At 42.7% G+C, this 19,038-nt stretch overlaps 1 protein-coding gene across 8 annotated transcripts in view; it reads right to left on the reverse strand.

Moving 5' to 3' along the window:
- TGFBRAP1 (transforming growth factor beta receptor associated protein 1) overlaps positions 1 to 19,038 on the reverse strand; it is a 46,751-nt gene that overhangs the window by 12,258 nt on the left and 15,455 nt on the right. For all 8 annotated transcript variants that reach the window (XM_090020952.1, XM_090021000.1, XM_090020972.1 and 5 more), the window contains 5 exons: positions 16,501 to 16,655; positions 8,196 to 8,278; positions 4,528 to 4,869; positions 1,620 to 1,677; positions 932 to 1,075 (listed from right to left, as the gene is read on the reverse strand). In XM_090020952.1, the coding sequence (XP_089877078.1) occupies positions 932 to 1,075; positions 1,620 to 1,677; positions 4,528 to 4,869; positions 8,196 to 8,278; positions 16,501 to 16,655 (782 nt within the window). The remainder of the gene's footprint in view (positions 1 to 931; positions 1,076 to 1,619; positions 1,678 to 4,527; positions 4,870 to 8,195; positions 8,279 to 16,500; positions 16,656 to 19,038) is intronic.

A 19,038-nucleotide genomic window follows, 5' to 3' on the forward strand; every position in this document is an offset into this window, starting at 1 on the left:
TGTTAACATGCTGAGGTGACTAAGTTTCAGTTTATGAGAGAAGAGTCCTAATTAATATGAGGCAAAACTACCATATTTTCTTTGTACAGGAAACCCTCACTATTCATGAACCTGCTATTTGTGAATTTGAATATTTGTCATTGCCCTGCCAATGGGGTGGGTTGGGGCAAGCACCACCATGGCTCCCTCTGGCGCTGCACCGAGCCCCTTCCTCTGCGTAAGCAGGGATGGAGCACTGTACGGGGTAGAGGAGAGCAGAGCTGGAGAGAGTGGAGTGGAGAGCAGAGTCAGGTGGGCAGAGCACAGCCGTGGTCAGTCCCCAGGGGCTGTGGGGGAGCCCCATGCTTCCAGCCTCTCGCCAGGGGGAAGCAGTGGGGAGCTGTGGGATCTGACAGGGAGCCCCATCAGTATTTGCAGATTTTGCCATTTGTGGGGATCTCCAGAACGGATCTCCTGCAAATGGCAAGGGTCTCCTGTACACCACATACCCCCAAATACCAGCATCTTAAATTTTGGAAAAATGAAATGAAGGGAGAGAATTTTTCTAGAACTTAACCTGTCATAGCACAGGCTCACCAAAGCTGAATGCATGCAAAAGGGCTGTGGCTGTGACCAGGCTGTGGAGCTGCAATGAGAGGACGAGTGACACTGAGGAGTGGACTTTGTCCATCCTGCATGCAGCGAGAAAGGAAGCACAGTCCCTGGAGCCATTTGAGCATCCCTGTGCCTCCATTCTAATGCAGGAATTGAGTGTTGTTGCTTAAAAACACACAGCCAATTCCCTTTCAGCATACAGGAATAAGTTTTTCATGGACTTGTGCAATACCAACAGATAGTTTAAAACCACCCAACTACCAGTAGTTTTTAGTTAAATTATTTTGATTGCTATCCAGCAACCTTGCCCCATTTTATGCGAGAGTGAACCACAAACCTCTTCATTTTTCAGTAGCACCCATTCAGCATACTTCCACACTAGTTCTTGGTCTGAGCAGAAAGTAAGGAAGTCGACTATATACTCATAGAGGTCTGAACGTGTAGGGTCTTGAACATCTCCATTCACTATTTTCACCCATAACTGAAAAAGATAATAAATTATGATTAAAGTATGCTCCAATATTTACCACCTTTATCTATGGTGGGTGATTTATCTGACCTGAGGACTGGTCCCCCAACATCTCCGGGTTAGAGCTTAACACCTGAAACACAGAGGTTTAATATTCTTTTAAGGTGCTAAACCACCCTTCCCCCCATTATTCATAATAAATGCAACCCTTTTTAATTCTAGTTAAGATTACATAGGTCAAACGCGAAGGCCAAACATTAATGGAATGTTAAGCTTCTATTATTCCTAGAAGTAACTGGGGTATAAACATTTGTAATTGCTATACCCATGAACCTAGGGGGTTCTGATGACAGCCACCTAAAAAAAAAGAAAATCGCTTAAAGGTTTCATACTTTTAATACTGTAACAAGTTCCAGGAATTAAGGCTTCACAGAAGCTTATTTGCCTGTCTGCATGTCAATTTTCCAGGTATATGACACTATAAATTATAAGTAGAGGCTGAGATTTGTTACATGTTAGGGTGGGTTATGGATGAATTAAAAAAATGTATTCTAACCTGAAGTGCTGCAGCATCCTGGCTATTGTAGTGATATAGGAGTCCTAAGGCAAAATATCTGCATTGCAAAAAGAAAGAAGTTTATAACATGTAAGTTCCTAGATCCTCTTCATCAGTTTCATTACTACTCAAACAGCACACAAGAGAACGATTTATTACTGTCCTCACATGAGTCAGAAGGCAGAACAGGGTGGCATCATATAGACTAACTTGTTCAGAGAGGCATGACCATTTGTAGGTGGTGGCCTGTTTCATCAGATATTACAAATGCCGTTCACATTGGTAGCGTCTGAGGAACTAGGCTGTCACTTACAAATGTCCATGTTGCCCTGCCCTGCTTTCTGCCTAACTTTAGGTGAACATGGATAACTACCTCTCTCTATTCATATACAAGGCTTTCCTTCTTTTTTCCCCCCCCAACAGTTTCAATTCACTAAAAATTATTGTTCTGCTATTGAACTACTTGATATTTGGCTTGAAGCATCTGTAAACCTCTACCTTTAAAACATATTTGTGCACTGTAGGATAAAGGATCAAGACACAGTAAAATCAATCTTGACCATTCCCAGAATTATATGATCTATGACATGACCAGGGATTTTGGGGTTTTTGTTTTTTTTTTTTTAAACAGGAGAAAACCAATTTTCAGATTTAAAAAGTTAACCCAAAATCCACTTTTTTCATGATTAAAATAAAAATGCCAGTTGTATGTGTATACACACACACACACACACAGCATTTCATTTTAATCACAGAAAAAGTGGATTTTGGGTTATTTTTTAAATCTGAAAATTGGAGGGGGGCCGGGGTTTAATCAGGGAAAACCAGGATCCCTGGACATGACCTTGCAACTGTTTCCAATGTAGTGCCTCTAATTGATTAATTTAAAAGACTGCACATATTTATGAAGTCTGTCATAGTCTTAAACAGTGCTGAACACTTGAAACAGTAAAAAAGGTCTTTAATCCAACAAATCAGAAACTAAGGCTTCATATCTAAATTGTCATACATCCTAATTTTTATTATATTGGTTATTTAAGATAACGGATGAAATCCAAGAGTAGGGAGAAGTGTGCAGAGACACTGGCAGTTTAGTTGGCAGCCAGTATCAAGTGGAGAGCCCCAGGGGTTGGTCCTGGGGCTGGTTTTGTTCAATGTCTTCATCAACGACCTGGAAGATGAAAAAGTGCACCCTCATAAAGCTTGCAGATGATACCAAACTGAGGGTAGTAATAGATATGCTGGAGGGTAGGGCTAACACTCAGAGTGACCTACACAGATTGGAGCACTGGGCCCAAAGTAATCTCACAAAGGTTCAACAAGAACAACTGCAAAGTCCTGCACTGAGGACAGAACAATCCCATGTACCAGTACAGGTTGGGGGCTGACTGGCTGGCCAGCAACTCTGCAGAAAAGGACCTGAGGGTTACAGTGGACAATAAGCTGAATATGACCCAAGAGTATGCCCTTGTTGCCAAGAAGGCTAATGGCATCCTGGGCTGCATTGGTAGGTGTGTTGACAGCAGGTCAAGGGAAGTGATTATTTCCCTCCATTCAGCATTGGTGAGGCCACATCTGGAGTACTGTGTTCAGTTTTGGGCCCCCACTACACAAAGGATGTAGACAAGTTGGAGAGAGTCCAGCAGAGGGCAACAAAATCGGTTCAGGGGCTGGGGGACATGACTTCTGAGGAGAGGCTGAGGGAACTAGGCTTATTTAGTCTAGAGAAGAGATGACAGAGGGGAGTTGACAGCAGCCTTCAACTACCCGAAGGGTGGTTCCAAAGAGGATGGAGCTAGACTTCTCAGTGGCAGATGACAGAACAAGGAGCAACTGTTTCAAGTTGCAGCAAGGGAAGTTTAGGTTAGATATTAGGAAGAGTTCTCACTAGGAGTGTAATAAAACACTGGAACAGGTTACCCAGAGAGGTGGTGGAAGCTCCATTCTTGGCAGTTTTCAAAACCCGGCTAGACAAAAGTTTGGCTAGGATGATATAGTTGGGGATGGTCCTGCTTAGAGCAGAGGGCGGGACTAAATGACTTCCTGAGGTCCCTTCCAACCTTAACTTTCTATGATTCTATGATTGCTTAGACTTCACATCTGTGAATATGTCTTGGCTTTGGTACCAACTAGCACTTAGCACCCAGGTCTCTACCTTATTCTTTTCTAGGTTCTCCCTTGGTAAATTCCAAAATGAAGTCCCTTTATTTCCTTTCCTCACTTCAGTGGAAGCATATTGACCTATAGTAAAATTCAGAAGTCATGGCTTGCCAGAGAATAAACTATTAGTTTTAGAATTAATAAACTGTTTAATGCTAGAGTCAGTAAATGAAGATACCACTTATAACAAATCAAATTCATTTTAAGGCTTCTTTTCTCCCAGTCCAAGACATTAACAAAAAAAAGAAATATCTTGTTACCACTGCTCCCACTCAACTGTCAAGCTGGGTCTCAGATGCAGACAATACCAGCCAACTAATCTATCCAGTACCAAAAGAAGTCGCATTAAAAGTTTCAACAAAATTTTACGTGAGATCAAAGATCTTTTAATTCAGGAAAGAGATAAGGATTTTGCACACGCACATCTTTAACCTCAAGGGGTCATCAATTTCTTTTCACCAAACTTTAGATTCAATCCCATTTGTTTGAAGGGAATGTTCCGTCGCCGGCATGTGGGCTCCCTACACACAGCTCTGCCAATGGCCCTCAAGATTGCCCTTCATTCTCAACCTGCCCTTCTAGTCCAGCTCAAGCCAATTGCCAAATCATGCTGAACTGCCTTTTGTGAGTACGTGCAAGCCATCAACTTGCTGCTCCTTGAGAATGGTCAGCGCATGAACTCAATCAATTATTTATTTCTCCTCCTCCTCTCACTCCAAATGTTAAGATATCAAGCAAAAAACCTCACTTTTTGTGTTTCTCCAGCCAAGCTGCACTGTCTGTTAGAAGACAAAAGTTCTCTGAAACCAACAGGTCCAGAAGGCTTTCATGGTTAGCCTCTGCATATAGTTTCAGTAAAGCTGTGTCAATGTCTTCCTTGTAGCCATTTGCAACTTCAGTACTCCGGACTTCATTCAAGTAACTCATGAGGAACTGTTTGCACTTGGTCATCTTCTCTTGGTCCCCTTGAGTGAGCTGGTTTAGATCAGCATACTCATGAAGAGGGGGATGAGACCGTATGAATGAAGAGGAAGTAGGCAACAGGAAGGGGTAGAGAGAGATCAGCTCCCGGACATCAAGCTGGCCGCTTCTGCAATTACAGTGTCAAACTAAATGAAGCAAAAAAGAAAGAAAAAGTATACATAGGCACAAAAAAATAACATTGAGGTAGTGCACACACACGTTTGAGAGGCAGACACCACTGAAGGTGTCAAGAGTTAAAAAGTAATAACTAACTTTACTACAGTGACTAACTTTAGTACAGTTTTTCACTCAGATCAAGCATAGGGAATGAATACTCCAGGAGAATTAAAAACATCTGCCATTCCATCTACATTCTTTAGAGCAGCGTTTCTCAACCAGTGGGTTGCAACCCAAAAGTGGATTGCAAGAATATTTGAAAGGGTTGAGAGGAGGTCCCCACAAAAACCCATGAAACCACACCTTGCTATGCTGGCAGTGGGCTCATGTCCATCTGTGCAGGCAGATGCACGCAGCCAGCATACAGTAAGGCCAGTCCCAGCTAATTATGGGGAGCAGCGAGGGGATGGATGTCCAGGGGACTCTCTGGAGGGCAGGGGGAGTGGTGCATGTGTGTGTGCACATGCACACACACACACAAACAAACATCCCAGCACTAGGGATGGTGCTCTGGTGTAGGGCTGTGCCAGGGAAGGGAGAGCAGGGAGAGAAGACACCTGGCCCTTCAGGGGAGGGAAGCAGGCAGGGGTGATCCTTTGCAGGAGGGAGCTGTATGCCCGGGCTGGTGGCATAGGGCCAGAATGCATACATGCAGCGGCCTGGACTTGCTACTCATGCTCTGGCCCAAATACAACGGGGGCAGCTGCAGTCCCCCTCCGGCAGGACTAGCGGGGCAGGGGACTGAGGATTGGGAGCAAGGGACACCAGCAGGGCCATGGTGGTGTGGGTCAGGACAAGCCACTGATCTTGGCAAATGGGTCCCAGTATGAAAAAGGCTGAAAACCACTGTGTCACACTAACTCTGGGGTTGGTATCAAGGTGATCAGCTTTTTGCTTCTGAGGGGAGTCTGGACCCAGCTTAAGTAAGTTAATATCTCACAACTATTCAAGTGGTTTGTGTGAAATTAGTTGGCAGCTCCAGACCAGTCTGCAGGGGTGTGGAGAGTATACAATTTATATCAACTGTTGGTCTTTCCGTTGATGGCAAGTATTGTTATATTACCAGAGCTGAGACATACTAAGACGACTAGCGCAAACTATTCAAGAGATAAAAGGTGACATTTCCAGTACTATGTTGGTACATTTCAACAGCACTAAAATTAGCTTTTTTTTTCCCCCTTAAAAAAAAATAGTAAGCTAATCAGGAACTCTACATCACAGTTCTGATTATGGCTCAAAAGTGGCCATCAGTATATGTATAGATAGCTTTTAAGTGACCACTATGCAATACATGAAGGACAGAGCTTTGAAGAATAGCAAGAACTCATGTGAACAGGCTAGCAATGCTTAATAAATGTTAGCAACACTAATAGAAACCATTTCTCTTTTAGGAAGACTCTCATCCCCAGCTGAAGTTATTCCTCAAGGATACAGTTACAATCAGAACAAGAGAACAAGCTGTTGCATACCCTGAGATCTAGGAGGTCTAGAATATCTGCCTTACTGAGATCTAGGTATTAAAGCTATAACTTAAGTTTAGAAGAGTAGACAGTCCTCTATTCAAAACAATTGTAGAAAAAAAAAAAAAAAAAACCTTTGAAGCTCCAACTATGGGATATTAGTGTTTCATCTACACTGACAGGATGCTTAGAATCAGCAGGTGTTCAGACTCTCCTGGTCAGGACAGAATTCAGTATATACCATTAAAATTACACTGATTTCAATAACCAGAGATGCTGCTTAAGCCTCTTTAAGTGTGTTAACTGATGAGACATGAACAACTAAACAGGCTGTTCCCACATTAATTCTCCTTAAATAGTTACTCAGTGCTTGCCCTCAGCCACAGCCCAGCTGTTAGTACATAATTAAGGCTGGTTATATTAAGTAACGTATACCTCAAGTACCTTACTTCTAATGGGAGCCCTGAAGCTCCCAGTTTCAGGGCTGTTATTAGATAGCAGCATACAAGATGGGCTAGAAGAATTAACCATCCAGTCCACATTTTGGACAATTTTCTGATTGCCAAATTACTGTGCTGACAGCTTCTGGAGTTTCAGGAACACAAGGGCCTGCTAAGTCTCCTCCTAAATTATTATTAGTAGCTCCATTTTGCTGCATCTTACCTTTGCCCTTCTACACTGCTCCAGCTGGCTCACTGCCTCCCAAAAGGTCTTCTAATACAAGGAATTTCCCTGTATGTAGCACAGAGCTGATGTAGCTACTGCACTATCCTTTTTTTCATCTGGCCACACAACTTCCACAGCAAAAAAGCCAAAAAATGCTGAAACTATGAAAGGGAAAAAGTGTAAAATCTAAAACTTTTGTCATCTGAGTTAGACTTCCCCTCCTCTCTGAAGGATTAAACTCTCTGATCTAGGATCTGAAGAGGACATAGAATTAATGTTTTCTTGTAGTATCATTCCCCACCCCATCCCTCTTTGTGTCTACCATTTTGATTTGGACAAAGAAGAAGTAATCGGTATGGGCTATGCTGAAACACCGAAGTACCTCTGGAACTCCAGAGAGACAGGAGCCCACAACGTCACAGAACTGTGACAGAAGCTAGACCAGAAACATAAGAAGCATTTTTACCACAGTTTTGGGGGCAGTGAGCACTTCATCACATATTTTCAAAATCAGAAATAAACATAAATAAAAAGAAGAGCATCTGTAAAGACTGTAATGACAGAAAGCGGGATTTGTGGAAAAAGTCTAATAGGGTAAGTGTTGAAAATTGCCTCTATGAACAGCTTTATAGGTAAATTTGGTAGATGTTTAACAGCAATGCAATCTACAGCTTATTCTACCTTAAAAAATGAAACTAATTGCCCATTGGAGTACTGGAGTCCTGGCACATTAGTACAGTCTTTTCCACCCCCCTGCCTTTGTAAAGCCTCATCTACCTAGCAACTAAGATGTTTTACATGGACTTTGGGCTAGATTTTGCAGTATCAATACACTCCAAGAGAAACCTGGTTCTTTCCAAATAGAAAGCCAATGGATTTACATAAGGACACAGTGTGATCAAGTTACAGGAACAGGTCAATAGTCTTTCGGGTTAAACAGATTGTAGTTTAAAACTAACAAACAAACAAAAACATTATATTACTCTTTGCCCAAAGCTGATCCATAAGTTATAAGGAGCAGAAATCATAATCATTTCTACTGTAGCAATCTTACACTTCTACCACAAATGTTACAGCCACTCAATGCCTTACAAAACAAGCATGTAACTTCCTTGCTTAAAGAACATGTGTTGTTCATCGTACTATTTACCTGAAGAGTTCTTTTGCTTCAAGGAACTGAAGCTGTGCAAACTGTATAAAACCCGCCTGCTGCAGGATTCTTTTGTACATTACCTGAAAAGAGTGGGGAAAGTGTTTGTTAGTGTAACTGAGTCAGTTATGTTAAAAGTCATGTAAATAACTTAGAACAATAACCACTGACCAAGTATTCAATGCATAATTTAGAATCAGGGTTCCAAACTACTGTACATGATAAAAACCTCAGACTTTCAGGTTTGTAACTCCATTCACGCAGTAACAAAGACTATTTTGAAAGTATTACACAATTAGTTTCTTTCATAAGGTTCTGAATCCCTCAGCTTAGAATGCAAAAACACAAACTTAAATCAACAAAATAAAAAGTGTACGTTTTTTAAAATTTAAAATGTTGACTGAGCCATTTAACAACAGCTTCTACCTCATCCCAAGACTTGAGAATATTATATAACACCCCCTCCCCCCCAAAAAAATCCCACCACAGGTAAGTGAAAATAAATAGCTAGGAAATACCAGATCTTGCAATGCCATAAAATTCATTTTCCAAAAAAGAAGTTACAAAACTCTTAACATTTCTGTTAAGATTATATGAAGGACAGATTTTGCAAAAAATGAAATACCATTCAAGCCAGCACTATCCAGCTTCCACACAGCTGAGGGCCACAAAATCACATGGCAAGCATGCTGCAGGGATGGAGCCCCACTCCCTGAGCAGTCAGTGGCACTCTACCCCACATAGCCTCTCTCGCCCCCCTTTAGGCCACCAACTAGATAGCTGCTATTTACATTAAAACTGTCAAAACATTTAGCTTCAAACTAAAGCTGTCCAACATAATGGTTAGTAAAAAATGTGAAGACATGCAAGATTGCTTCAGCAAGCTAAGGAGAATAGTCAGTGCTTCCCTGAGGTCCCGGGGGGGAGGGGAGCCAGATGTCCAAGAAGAGTGTCTCCTTAAGGAGACAATCCTCCAAGCCCAAAGGGAGGTAATCCCAACACAGATCAAAGGGAGCAGGAGGGCGCAAAAGCCCACAGGACTCACCAGAAGCATCCACGAATGTCTCCTAGCTAAAAGGGACACCCAATGGAAGGAAGGGGCCATCACCAAGGAGGATTATACTGCAGTTGCTCAGGGCTGCGGGGGGTGGTGGTCAGGAAGGCCAAGACGGAGATGGAACTGGGACTAGCTTCCCAGATCAAGGGCAACAAGAAGTCCTTTTTTAAATACATAGGGGGCAAAAGGAAGGTTTGGATAACATGGGGCCCCTGCAAGACACGCTGGGAAATTTGGTCATCACACCAGATGACAAAGCTAACTTATTTAACTACTTCTTTGCCTCCAATTGCCTGAGCAGGGACCAGATCAGCCCCATACCGGACCCCCCTCAGGCTCCAGGGGAGGCACACCTAGGTCAAGGGTCACTAAGGATCTAGTCAGGGAACTTCTGGAGGGACTGGACGTATTTAAATCTCCACTCCAGAGTGCTGAGGGAATTAGCTAAGGTCATTGCAGGACCCCTGGCACGGCTGTACGAGCACTCGTGGTGCTCTGGTGTGGTGCCAGAGGACTGGAAAAGGGCCAGTGTGGTTCCCATCTTCAAAAAAAAAAAAAAGGAAGGAAGGAGGACCCAAGAAACTATAGGCCAGTTAGTCTTACCTCAATCCTGGGTAAGCTTTTTGAGAGAATTATTCTGGCACATGTCCACGAGGGGCCAGCAGGGGAGATTATGCTTAGGGCAACCAACTGTGTTTCATTAGAGGCAGGTCCTGTCAGGCCAAACTGGTGGCCTTCTATGACCAGGCCACCAAATCCTTCGCTGCAGGGGTAGCAGTGAATATAGTCTTCCTGGACTTTCGGAAGGCCTTCGACACTGTCTCTCACCCCGTTCTCATTAAGAAACTGGGGGACTGTGGTGTCGACACCTACACAGTCAAATGGTCACCAACTGGCTGGAGGGCCGCACCCAGAGGGTGGTGGTGGATGGGTCATTTTCGACCTGGAGGGATGTGGGCAGTGGGGATCCCAGGCTCGGTCCTCGAGCCCACGCTGTTCAACATCTTCATCAGTGACTTGGACAAGGGGGTAAAAAGCACCCTGTTCAAATTTGCTGACAACACTAAGATGTGGGGGGATGTGGGCACGCTAGAAAGAAGGAATAGGCTACAATCAGACCTAGACAGGTTACAAGGTGGGCGGATGAGAATAGGATGGGATTCAACACTGACACGTGCAAGGTGATGCACCTGGGGAGGAAGAACCAGCATCACACGTACAATCTGAGGAACTCCCTTCTTGTCAGTATAGAGGCAGAAAAGGATCTTAGAGTCATCATTGATGCCAAGATGAATATGGGCCGGCAGTGGGGGGATGCAGTCAGGAAGGCCAACTGCACCTTGTCGTGCATCCACAGATGCATCTTGAGCAGGTCCAAGGAGCTGATCCTCCCCCTCTATGAGGCACTGGTCAGGCCACAGCTGGAGTACTGCGTCCAGTTCTCGACGCTGCACTTCAAGAGGGATGTGGACAACATGGAGAGGGTCCAGAGGAGGGCCACTCATGATCAGGGGGCAGCAGAGCAGGCCCTACGAGGAGAGGCTATGGGACCTGAACCTGTTCTGCCTCCACAAGAGAAGGCTGGGGGGGGGGGGGCAGATCTAGTGGCCCAAGGCCAAGGGAGACCAGCAGGCAGTCCCTGTTACCCCAAGCACTACTGGGAGTAACAAGGAATAACAGCTATAAGTTGACTGAGAGTAGATTCAGGCTGGATATCAAGAGGTGCTACTTCACAGTCAGGGTGGCTAGGATCTCGAACCAACTTCCAAAAGAACTGGTGCTGGCTCCTACGCTGAGAGTCTTCATAAGGAAGCTAAACAAACACCTTGCTGGGGTCATTTGACCCCAGTACTCTTTCCTGCTATGGCAGGGGGTCAGGCTTGATGATCTGCTCAGGTCCCTTCCGACCCTACTAACTATGAAACTAAGCTAAGAAAAAATGACTTAAATCTAACTAGAGGAGAGTTTTCGATACTGATTGAATGTATTTCCAGATGTATATCTAAATTGAAAAGTATTTGTAATGCATATGATCAACAGAAGGCATGCATTTCACCTAAATCACAGCTAGCTAGGTATAACATTTTAACCTACCGATTTCTTTGCTAGCTAGTTTGATACCACCAGCTCTGCATTTCCCTTTGAAAAAATATGTATAGCAAGGAACATCATCATCTCCAAGCATCTCAGATGCTGTCAAAAAACTGGGAAATACTACTATAAGTTTTATTATTTTTAAGAGCTGTTGAAGTATATAGCCTGTTACAATTCAACAAGCTACAGAAGTGCTTCCTTTACCCCACCTTCGTTAATTTTGGAAATACGCTATAAGGCATGGAGTACTCTGAGTGCATATTACTGCTTTACGCCCACAAAAAGAAAACCTCAGAGCAAAGGAATCTGAAAAGCATATCTACAAGCATATGAAAAAGTATAAACTAGCTACTTGAGACTGGCACTGTTTTAAATGAGCCAACCAGAAGAGCCACATGACGGCAACCTAGAATAAGAGAACAAATTGTTCTACTTAAAATTGACAAAGTGCTTAGATAACATCCAGCTCTTATACACACACAGAGTGCAGAGGGATCGGAGAATTCAAGGATATACTTATGAAAATGTCTCTATTTTCAAGTCTTAAGCATTTTCCTGGAATATTATCTTGGTTACATGCCAAAAATCTTAAGTTCGAAAGCTTTTAAAAATATATTTGGCAGAATATTGTTAAATGGAACATGAAAAATTCCAAAGAAGTGCCTCCAAATGTGTTTAGATTCCTAAATGCCAGTCAAATATCATAATTCTGATTGATGCAAAATCTACTAGCCTTAACACCCCCCCCCACCCCACAGTTGAGAGAAGTTTAAATTTGAGAAAAAGCCTGATCCCAGCAGCTGGCAGGCACTTGTTCCTCCTAGGACTGGCTTAGATGAGACCTTTGAGCAAAACTGACATCAGTAAATCAGTATAATGTATTTAAAAAGCCACTAGTGTGTAATGGGAAACATATATCAAAAAGGGTGCCAACCATTTCCACGTAGGCCTTGAAGAAGGTCCATTTTCTGCCCGGTACCAACACCTCTGGCCAAGAGGTCTCTTTTGATCTCTTCCATTAGCTTTATTAATTTAATATTAGAAAGGTGCAAGTCTTGCAGAAATGGAGGCAGCAGAGAGCAGGGCAAATGCCCCAGAATGTCAGACGCATTGCTTTTGAACAAAAAGGATTTTACCATCTCCATGGTTAAAGTTCAAAGCATAGAAATATATATATTTTAATATGTGAAATTATAATTTTTTTAAGAACATTCAAGCTAGAAATTTGACAGCACTTGGAAAATCAGATTAGTGGGCAGAGACTTACTTTTTTTAAAGTTATTCTTGACGCAAAAGTGTTCCTGCTGTCACAGAATGATAATGTTACTGTACACTGGTTATGAGTGTTCTGTGCACAATTGGGGAAAATCAATCATCAACTTTTTGGAAATTATTTTTAATGAAGTCTCTCATCAAGTATGAGAATGCCTCCCATAAAGTTTTTCATGTCAATTTGTCATCAACTTGCTCTCTGATGAAAAATATATATAGTGAACATACACTGCTACACTGTACTTGTCAATTTATATTTTTATATAGCATCCGTCATCTATATTAGCAGCAGCCGACCTGTGGCACGGACAACCTGTAGGTGCGATAGGCAGCACATTAGGAAAGGGAAAAGCAGCATGGTGGCAGATATCACAGAGCAGAAAGCAGATCATCAGATTAGGGAGTACAGGATAGGAAAGCTAAAGCAGAGTATTATCTTGATCAGGGAGTACTGGGCAAGGAGCAGACTGGAGAGGAGAAAGATTTAAGTGGTATTCAGGGATGGTACAGGGCTAATTTATAGTACACCTGCCAAAATGGGTTGGCCCCCACTGTTGAATTATACTAATTATCAAAGTGTTGGTTTATTTTTAGTTGCGTGAAACAAAGTTTGAAAAAAATGTCTTCTTCATAAAAAAGAAGGTGAACTTCGTTCTACCTCTTACCTTACCAGGTTGTCACAGATTGGATCTAGAATTTTTAGTATTCTGGCTCCAGTAAAGTGATTTAACTTGCTAATTAATACTCCATAATGATTTGATGTCACAACACTAATATCTATTAAATTAGATTACATGGTTATGTTAGGGATAATCATTGTATTAAAAAAAGCTGCTGTAATTTTATAAACTGTTTTTCCATTTTTCTTTTCACATCTATGGGAATCTGTTACAATATTTTTCATAAACATTTTGTATTTGTATTTCTGAGCTTTGTATTAATATCATTTAATACTTCAAGGATCACAGAAACTTCTCAAAGGGCATTTAAATTTTATAAAACTGTATTAAAAAAAGGTAAGGAGTGGTTAAAGAAAAAAAACAGTTTCTTGATTTCACTCAGGCTTGAAAGAAGGCACTGAAGAGAAACACAGCATGTTAGCTACATCTGTCTTTGTATACTGGTTCACACACACTTTAAAAACCAGAGGAAAAAAATGACAGAAATCACAGAAGTTCTGCAGTATTTGCTTTTAAACATGGACAGTAGCTAAACTTGTGCTAAAAACAGACTGTGGTCTGATTTTTCCCCATATACCTCCAGGTAATGGAGGTTAAACTGACAAGTCAAAAATGTTCTTGCTTCATGGCACATAAAAGTGCAGTTCTGTCAAACTACTGACCTTGTGGCCATCTTGTTTGCTTTTATACATCTTTCTTGCTCATTTTCCGTCTCTGAAGAGTCGGGTATTAAAAGTAAAAAAAACCCCAACATTTCCAGTATCACATATCTGCACAGTATCATCCTTAAGGCAGAGGTAGGCAACCTTTTCTGACTCACCCCAGGGCAGAGGCTGGTGCTTGTGCCAAAGACAGCAAGGGGATGAGCACCCGCACACAAACCCCTTTCTGTCAAATGATGCCAGAGTCCCATGTTCCTGGTCCAGATCCCCTAGCCCAGAGACCACAACAGAGTCTCCACCTGATTCTAGTGGAATCCCAGGGCCGAGACCCACAATCAGCTGAGCACATATAGCTGATTGTAGATCCCAGTCCCAGGACTGCACTGGAGCCAATTCAAGACTCTGGTGTGGTCTTGAGGCTGCAACCCACAATCAGCTGATTGTTGGTCACAACCCCATGACTGTACTGGTTCCTAGCTTTCAACTTGCTGGTGAAGGGGGACCCTGCAATCGTAACCCCAACCTCCCCCTATACTGATAAGTGCTAGTGGCATAACTGAGATTTAATTCCTGATTCCAAAATTGCACATCCTGAAACGCATGTGCAACATGACATGAAAGGTGATTGCTGGAATGGGGAAACAAGTCCCATTGTGCAATTAAATAAACATATGCCAGGGCCTAAGACATCTCTCAACCATTCAATAGGCACTGAACTTGGGTAACATAATCAGGAACAAACGACTGACTTTCTTCTCAGTTCCTCATACTTAAATTTTACTTGTTATTATTTTGGGGCACTAGTGCTACTATCAAAAAGTCTCAGTTTTTAACAGTAAACTATAAAAAGCAGAAAAGAGTTTGATAGTTGACAGACTGTTTCAAACCTATTAAAATGCTTGTAGTCTCTTCTTTTGAAATGATACATGACATTTTAAAAACTTTCTTTGCATCAAACCTTCATAACTTGTTGATAGCTGTGTCACAACTGTGACAGAGAAGGCCTCAGAAAAGGCAATAAATATTAATACCACAAGTATATTTTTAAACATCCATCTTAGGATACAAGGAAAATGAGCTTCCTTTAAAATATTAATTCACGTACTAAATCAGTTCTTGAATTTTACTTCCCTTAGTGCTTGAGGTTTATTCTTAAAAAAGTTAAGCTTTTTTTTAACCACATCTTTTGAGCAGTTCATATTGCTGTTCTGAGTATGGATTTGCATGATGGAAATATTGTGCACCAGGGGCATATATAGCTGCAACACAAAGCTGCATATGCAAGCTAAAGTTCTTTAGCTGTTTGTTGCAACTTCAAAGGGCAGCATTATGGTCAGCTGCACAGGACAGCTGAAGAGCTCCATCAGGGAAGAAGCGCCCTGTGAAGTAAGAGCTGCAGCAAACAACTGAGCAGTTCATCTTTAAATTTAGCAGTCTACTGGAAACTAAACAGGAATGCAACACACCAAAATACATATCATCCCGGTTCTAGTATGTTTACTCCAGTCTCATCTAGAAATGAATTCCCGCAGACTATAGGCTCAAGAAGAAAATAGCTGACAATTCAGCTCTAAATTTAACTTGTCTTACACAAATCTAACCACCCATTTAAGACTGTATTTGTCAGTGGTTAGAACACAGGTGTCCCAGTTTTGTGTGTTCTAACCCAAACCTTTATTCAAGTCGCATTTGCCTTTGTTGCCTCAGAATCAGCTCCATAATGGGAATAACAAAACTTACTTCACAAGGCTGTAAGGCTTTAAGGTTTGTAAATGTATTCTTAGAACCTCAGATGAAAACCTAAAACTAGACACATTCAGACTTTATTTCTAACAGCAAAGGTAATTATCCATTGCAACAACTTACCAAGGTTTGTGCTGGGATCTCCATCACTGGACATTTTTTAATGAAGAGGTGCTGTTTTTCTAAAAAGATATGCTCTAGTTCAAGCACAGCTATTGTAATTGAAGCAGGAATGTGTTTCAAAGAAATTCTATAGCCTGCATTATATAAGGGATATCAAACTAAACTACAAAAAATGTAAAACCCACAAAAAACCCTACAAAATACACTTTTTTCTGGCTTTAAAAATGCTGCACAAGATTTATAATCTTTATAGTATTTTAAAAAAATCCTACTTTAAGCAGACCTATGCATTTTTTTGCTGCCCTAGCCCACACCCAGTTAATTTCATTCTACAACTCATTTTCAAAAAGTAACTAAAAATAAAGAAAGCAAATAAAAATGAAGAAAAAAAATGGATGGACCTGTCTGTTTACACAAGTAAAGCAGAACCCACCTGTTTACCAACTGACTACAGATGCTACTGTTAATATCCAAGTTGCATAACATGCGACATGAGCCACACAGCACTATTACAAACCCATTATTCACTTCCAATGATGAGTCAATTCAGGAATACTAAATCAAATCTATATTTTTAAGCCTAAGGAGGGGGATTTCCCTAGTGAGCTCTTTCCTCTTCAGTTACTTGCTTACCAATGGATCAGCTTCCACATAGGTTTCTGAAAAGGACATACCTGAAATTTCTCTTTTGGAATGTTCCTTCGGGCCCCCTTTGCTAAGACAAGAGCTTCTTCCACTCTGTGGCTGGCTAGGAGATCCTGAATCTGTCTCTCCAAAGGGAATGGCACCAAGATGTATATCCCTTTATCAGTAGCTACAATTACCTTTCCTGGAATAGAGAGAACAAGAAAGAGTGATAATTTTACATTTTGTGCAACAGAAATAATTTTAGCATAGTAAAAGTTCTCTTCAGTGTCAAATACACTTCACTGAAAACCAAATTGTTCTTGTCTTCATGTTCAGAAACTCATCTTTGCAGGTACTTCTTTTAAGTCAAATACAAAGTCTATGCAGTTTGCCCTAAAATTTGTAGAGTTAAAAAAAGAATCATTCAAATTAACAAGGTTTTTTTGGAGGTGGGTGGGAGGAAGGGAGTTGTTTGTTTGTTTTGTTATGTTTGTATTCATTTCTCGCAGGCACAGTACAGCTTCTATTATAGATTCTATTATGAATCTCAAAGCAAACCAAGATGCAAGGGCTACAAATACTCAGCACCAAAAAGTGCACTGCAGCCATGGAAAGCTTCCTGTCAATAAAGAAGTCTTCTAATAAGTTTTCATAGATTTCATAGACATTAGGGCTGGAAGGGACCTCGGGAGATCGAGTCCAGCCCCCTGCCCAAACGGCAGGAAGTCAGCTGGGGTCATAGGATCCCAGCAAGATAAGCATCCAATATACTCTTGAAGGTGTTCAATGTAGGTGCTTGAACCACCTCCGCTGGCAAACTGTTCCAGACCTTGGGGGCTCGGACAGTAAAGAAATTCTTCCTTATGTCCAGCCTGAAACGGTCTTGCAGGAGTTTGTGACCGTTCGACTTCGTCATCCCATGGGGCGCTCTGTTGAACAGACGTTACCCCAGATTCTGGTGGTCACCCCTGATAAATTTATAGGCGACCATCAGATCACCCCTGAGCCTGCGCTTTTCCAGGCTAAAGAGTCCCATGGCTCTCAGCCTGTCATCGTAAGATCTATTTTCCTGACCTCTGATCATGCGCGTGGCTCTCCTCTGGACTCTCTCAAGCTTCTCCACATCCTTTTTGAATTGTGGAGCCCAAAACTGGACGCAGTACTCCAGCTGCGGCCTCACCAAGGCCAAGTACAAGGGGAGAATGACGTCCCGGGATTTGCTCGAGAAGCATCTATGGATGCACGCCAGCATTTTGGTCACTTTACTAGCCGCAGCATCGCATTGCAGGCTCATGTTGATCTTGTGGTCAATGATGACCCCCAAGTCTCTTTCTTCTGTAGTGCTAACCAACGTAGCACTGCCGAGCCTATAAGGGTGCTGCAGGTTTTTCCTCCCAGGGTGGAGAACCTTGCATTTTTCGGTGTTAAACACCATCAGGTTCTCGTCCGCCCATTTGCTGAGCTTGTCCAGGTCAGCCTGGATCACCCGCCTATCTTCTGGCGTGGATGCTTTGCCCCAAAGTTTGGTGTCATCGGCGAACTTGGCCAGTCCACTCCTGACTCCAATGTCCACATCATTAATGAAGATGTTGAACAGTATGGGTCCCACGACAGAGCCTTGAGGGACCCCACTGGTCACAGGGCACCATGATGAGCGACTCCCATCAATCACAACCCTCTGGGTCCGACCACGAAGCCAATTTCCCAGCCAGCGGATCGTGGTGGAGCCAAGGCCACAACTGGGCAGTTTGGCCAAGAGGTGATCATGGGATACCAGATCAAAAGCTTTTTTGAAGTCAAGATATATGACATCAATCTCTTCTCCCTTGTCCAGGTGATAGGTCACCGGGTCATAAAAGGAAATGAGATTGGTCAAACAAGACCTACCCGCAACAAACCCGTGCTGGCTGTCCCTTAGAATGTTAGCCTGGGCCAGTCCCTTAAGGATGGCCTCCTTAATAAACTTTTCTAAGATCTTCCCCAGGATAGAAGTCAGGCTAATGGGCCTGTAGTTAGCCGGATCCACTCTCCTCCCTTTCTCGAAGATCGGCACCACATTGGCCTTCTTCCAGTCTTCGGGCACTACACCGGAGCGCCAGGAGTTTTCAAAGATCCATGCCAGGGGCTGGGCTATGACGCTCGCCAGCTCCTTGAGTACCCTGGGGTGCAGGTTGTCAGGGCCAGCTGACTTGAAGGTATCCAGCTTCTCAAGGTGTTCCTTCACGAGGTCAGCATTGATGGAGGGTAGGGGATTCCCCTCACCCGGATTTCCCTGTCCCATAGCAAGCATGGGCGTCCCGTGTGACTGATGAAAGACTGACGCAAAGTACCTATTTAATAGGTTGGCTTTTTCCTGGGCGTCAGTTGTCAGTTGCCCCATCTGGTTTAGCAGGGGTCCAACGTTGCCCTTGCTTTTCCTCCGGCTCCCCACATATCTGAAAAAGGACTTTTTGTTGTCCTTGATGCCTGAAGCTAGTTGGAGTTCAGTTGCAGCCTTGGCTTTCCTGGTTTGCTCCCTGCAGGACCGGACCAGCGCGGAGTAATCCTCCTTGGAGGCGAATCCCATCCTCCATCCTTTGTAGGCT

This window comes from Crocodylus siamensis, chromosome 1 (genome assembly GCF_052110815.1).
Source record: "Crocodylus siamensis isolate JL-2025a chromosome 1, ASM5211081v1, whole genome shotgun sequence".
Lineage (NCBI taxonomy): Eukaryota > Metazoa > Chordata > Crocodylia > Crocodylidae > Crocodylus > Crocodylus siamensis.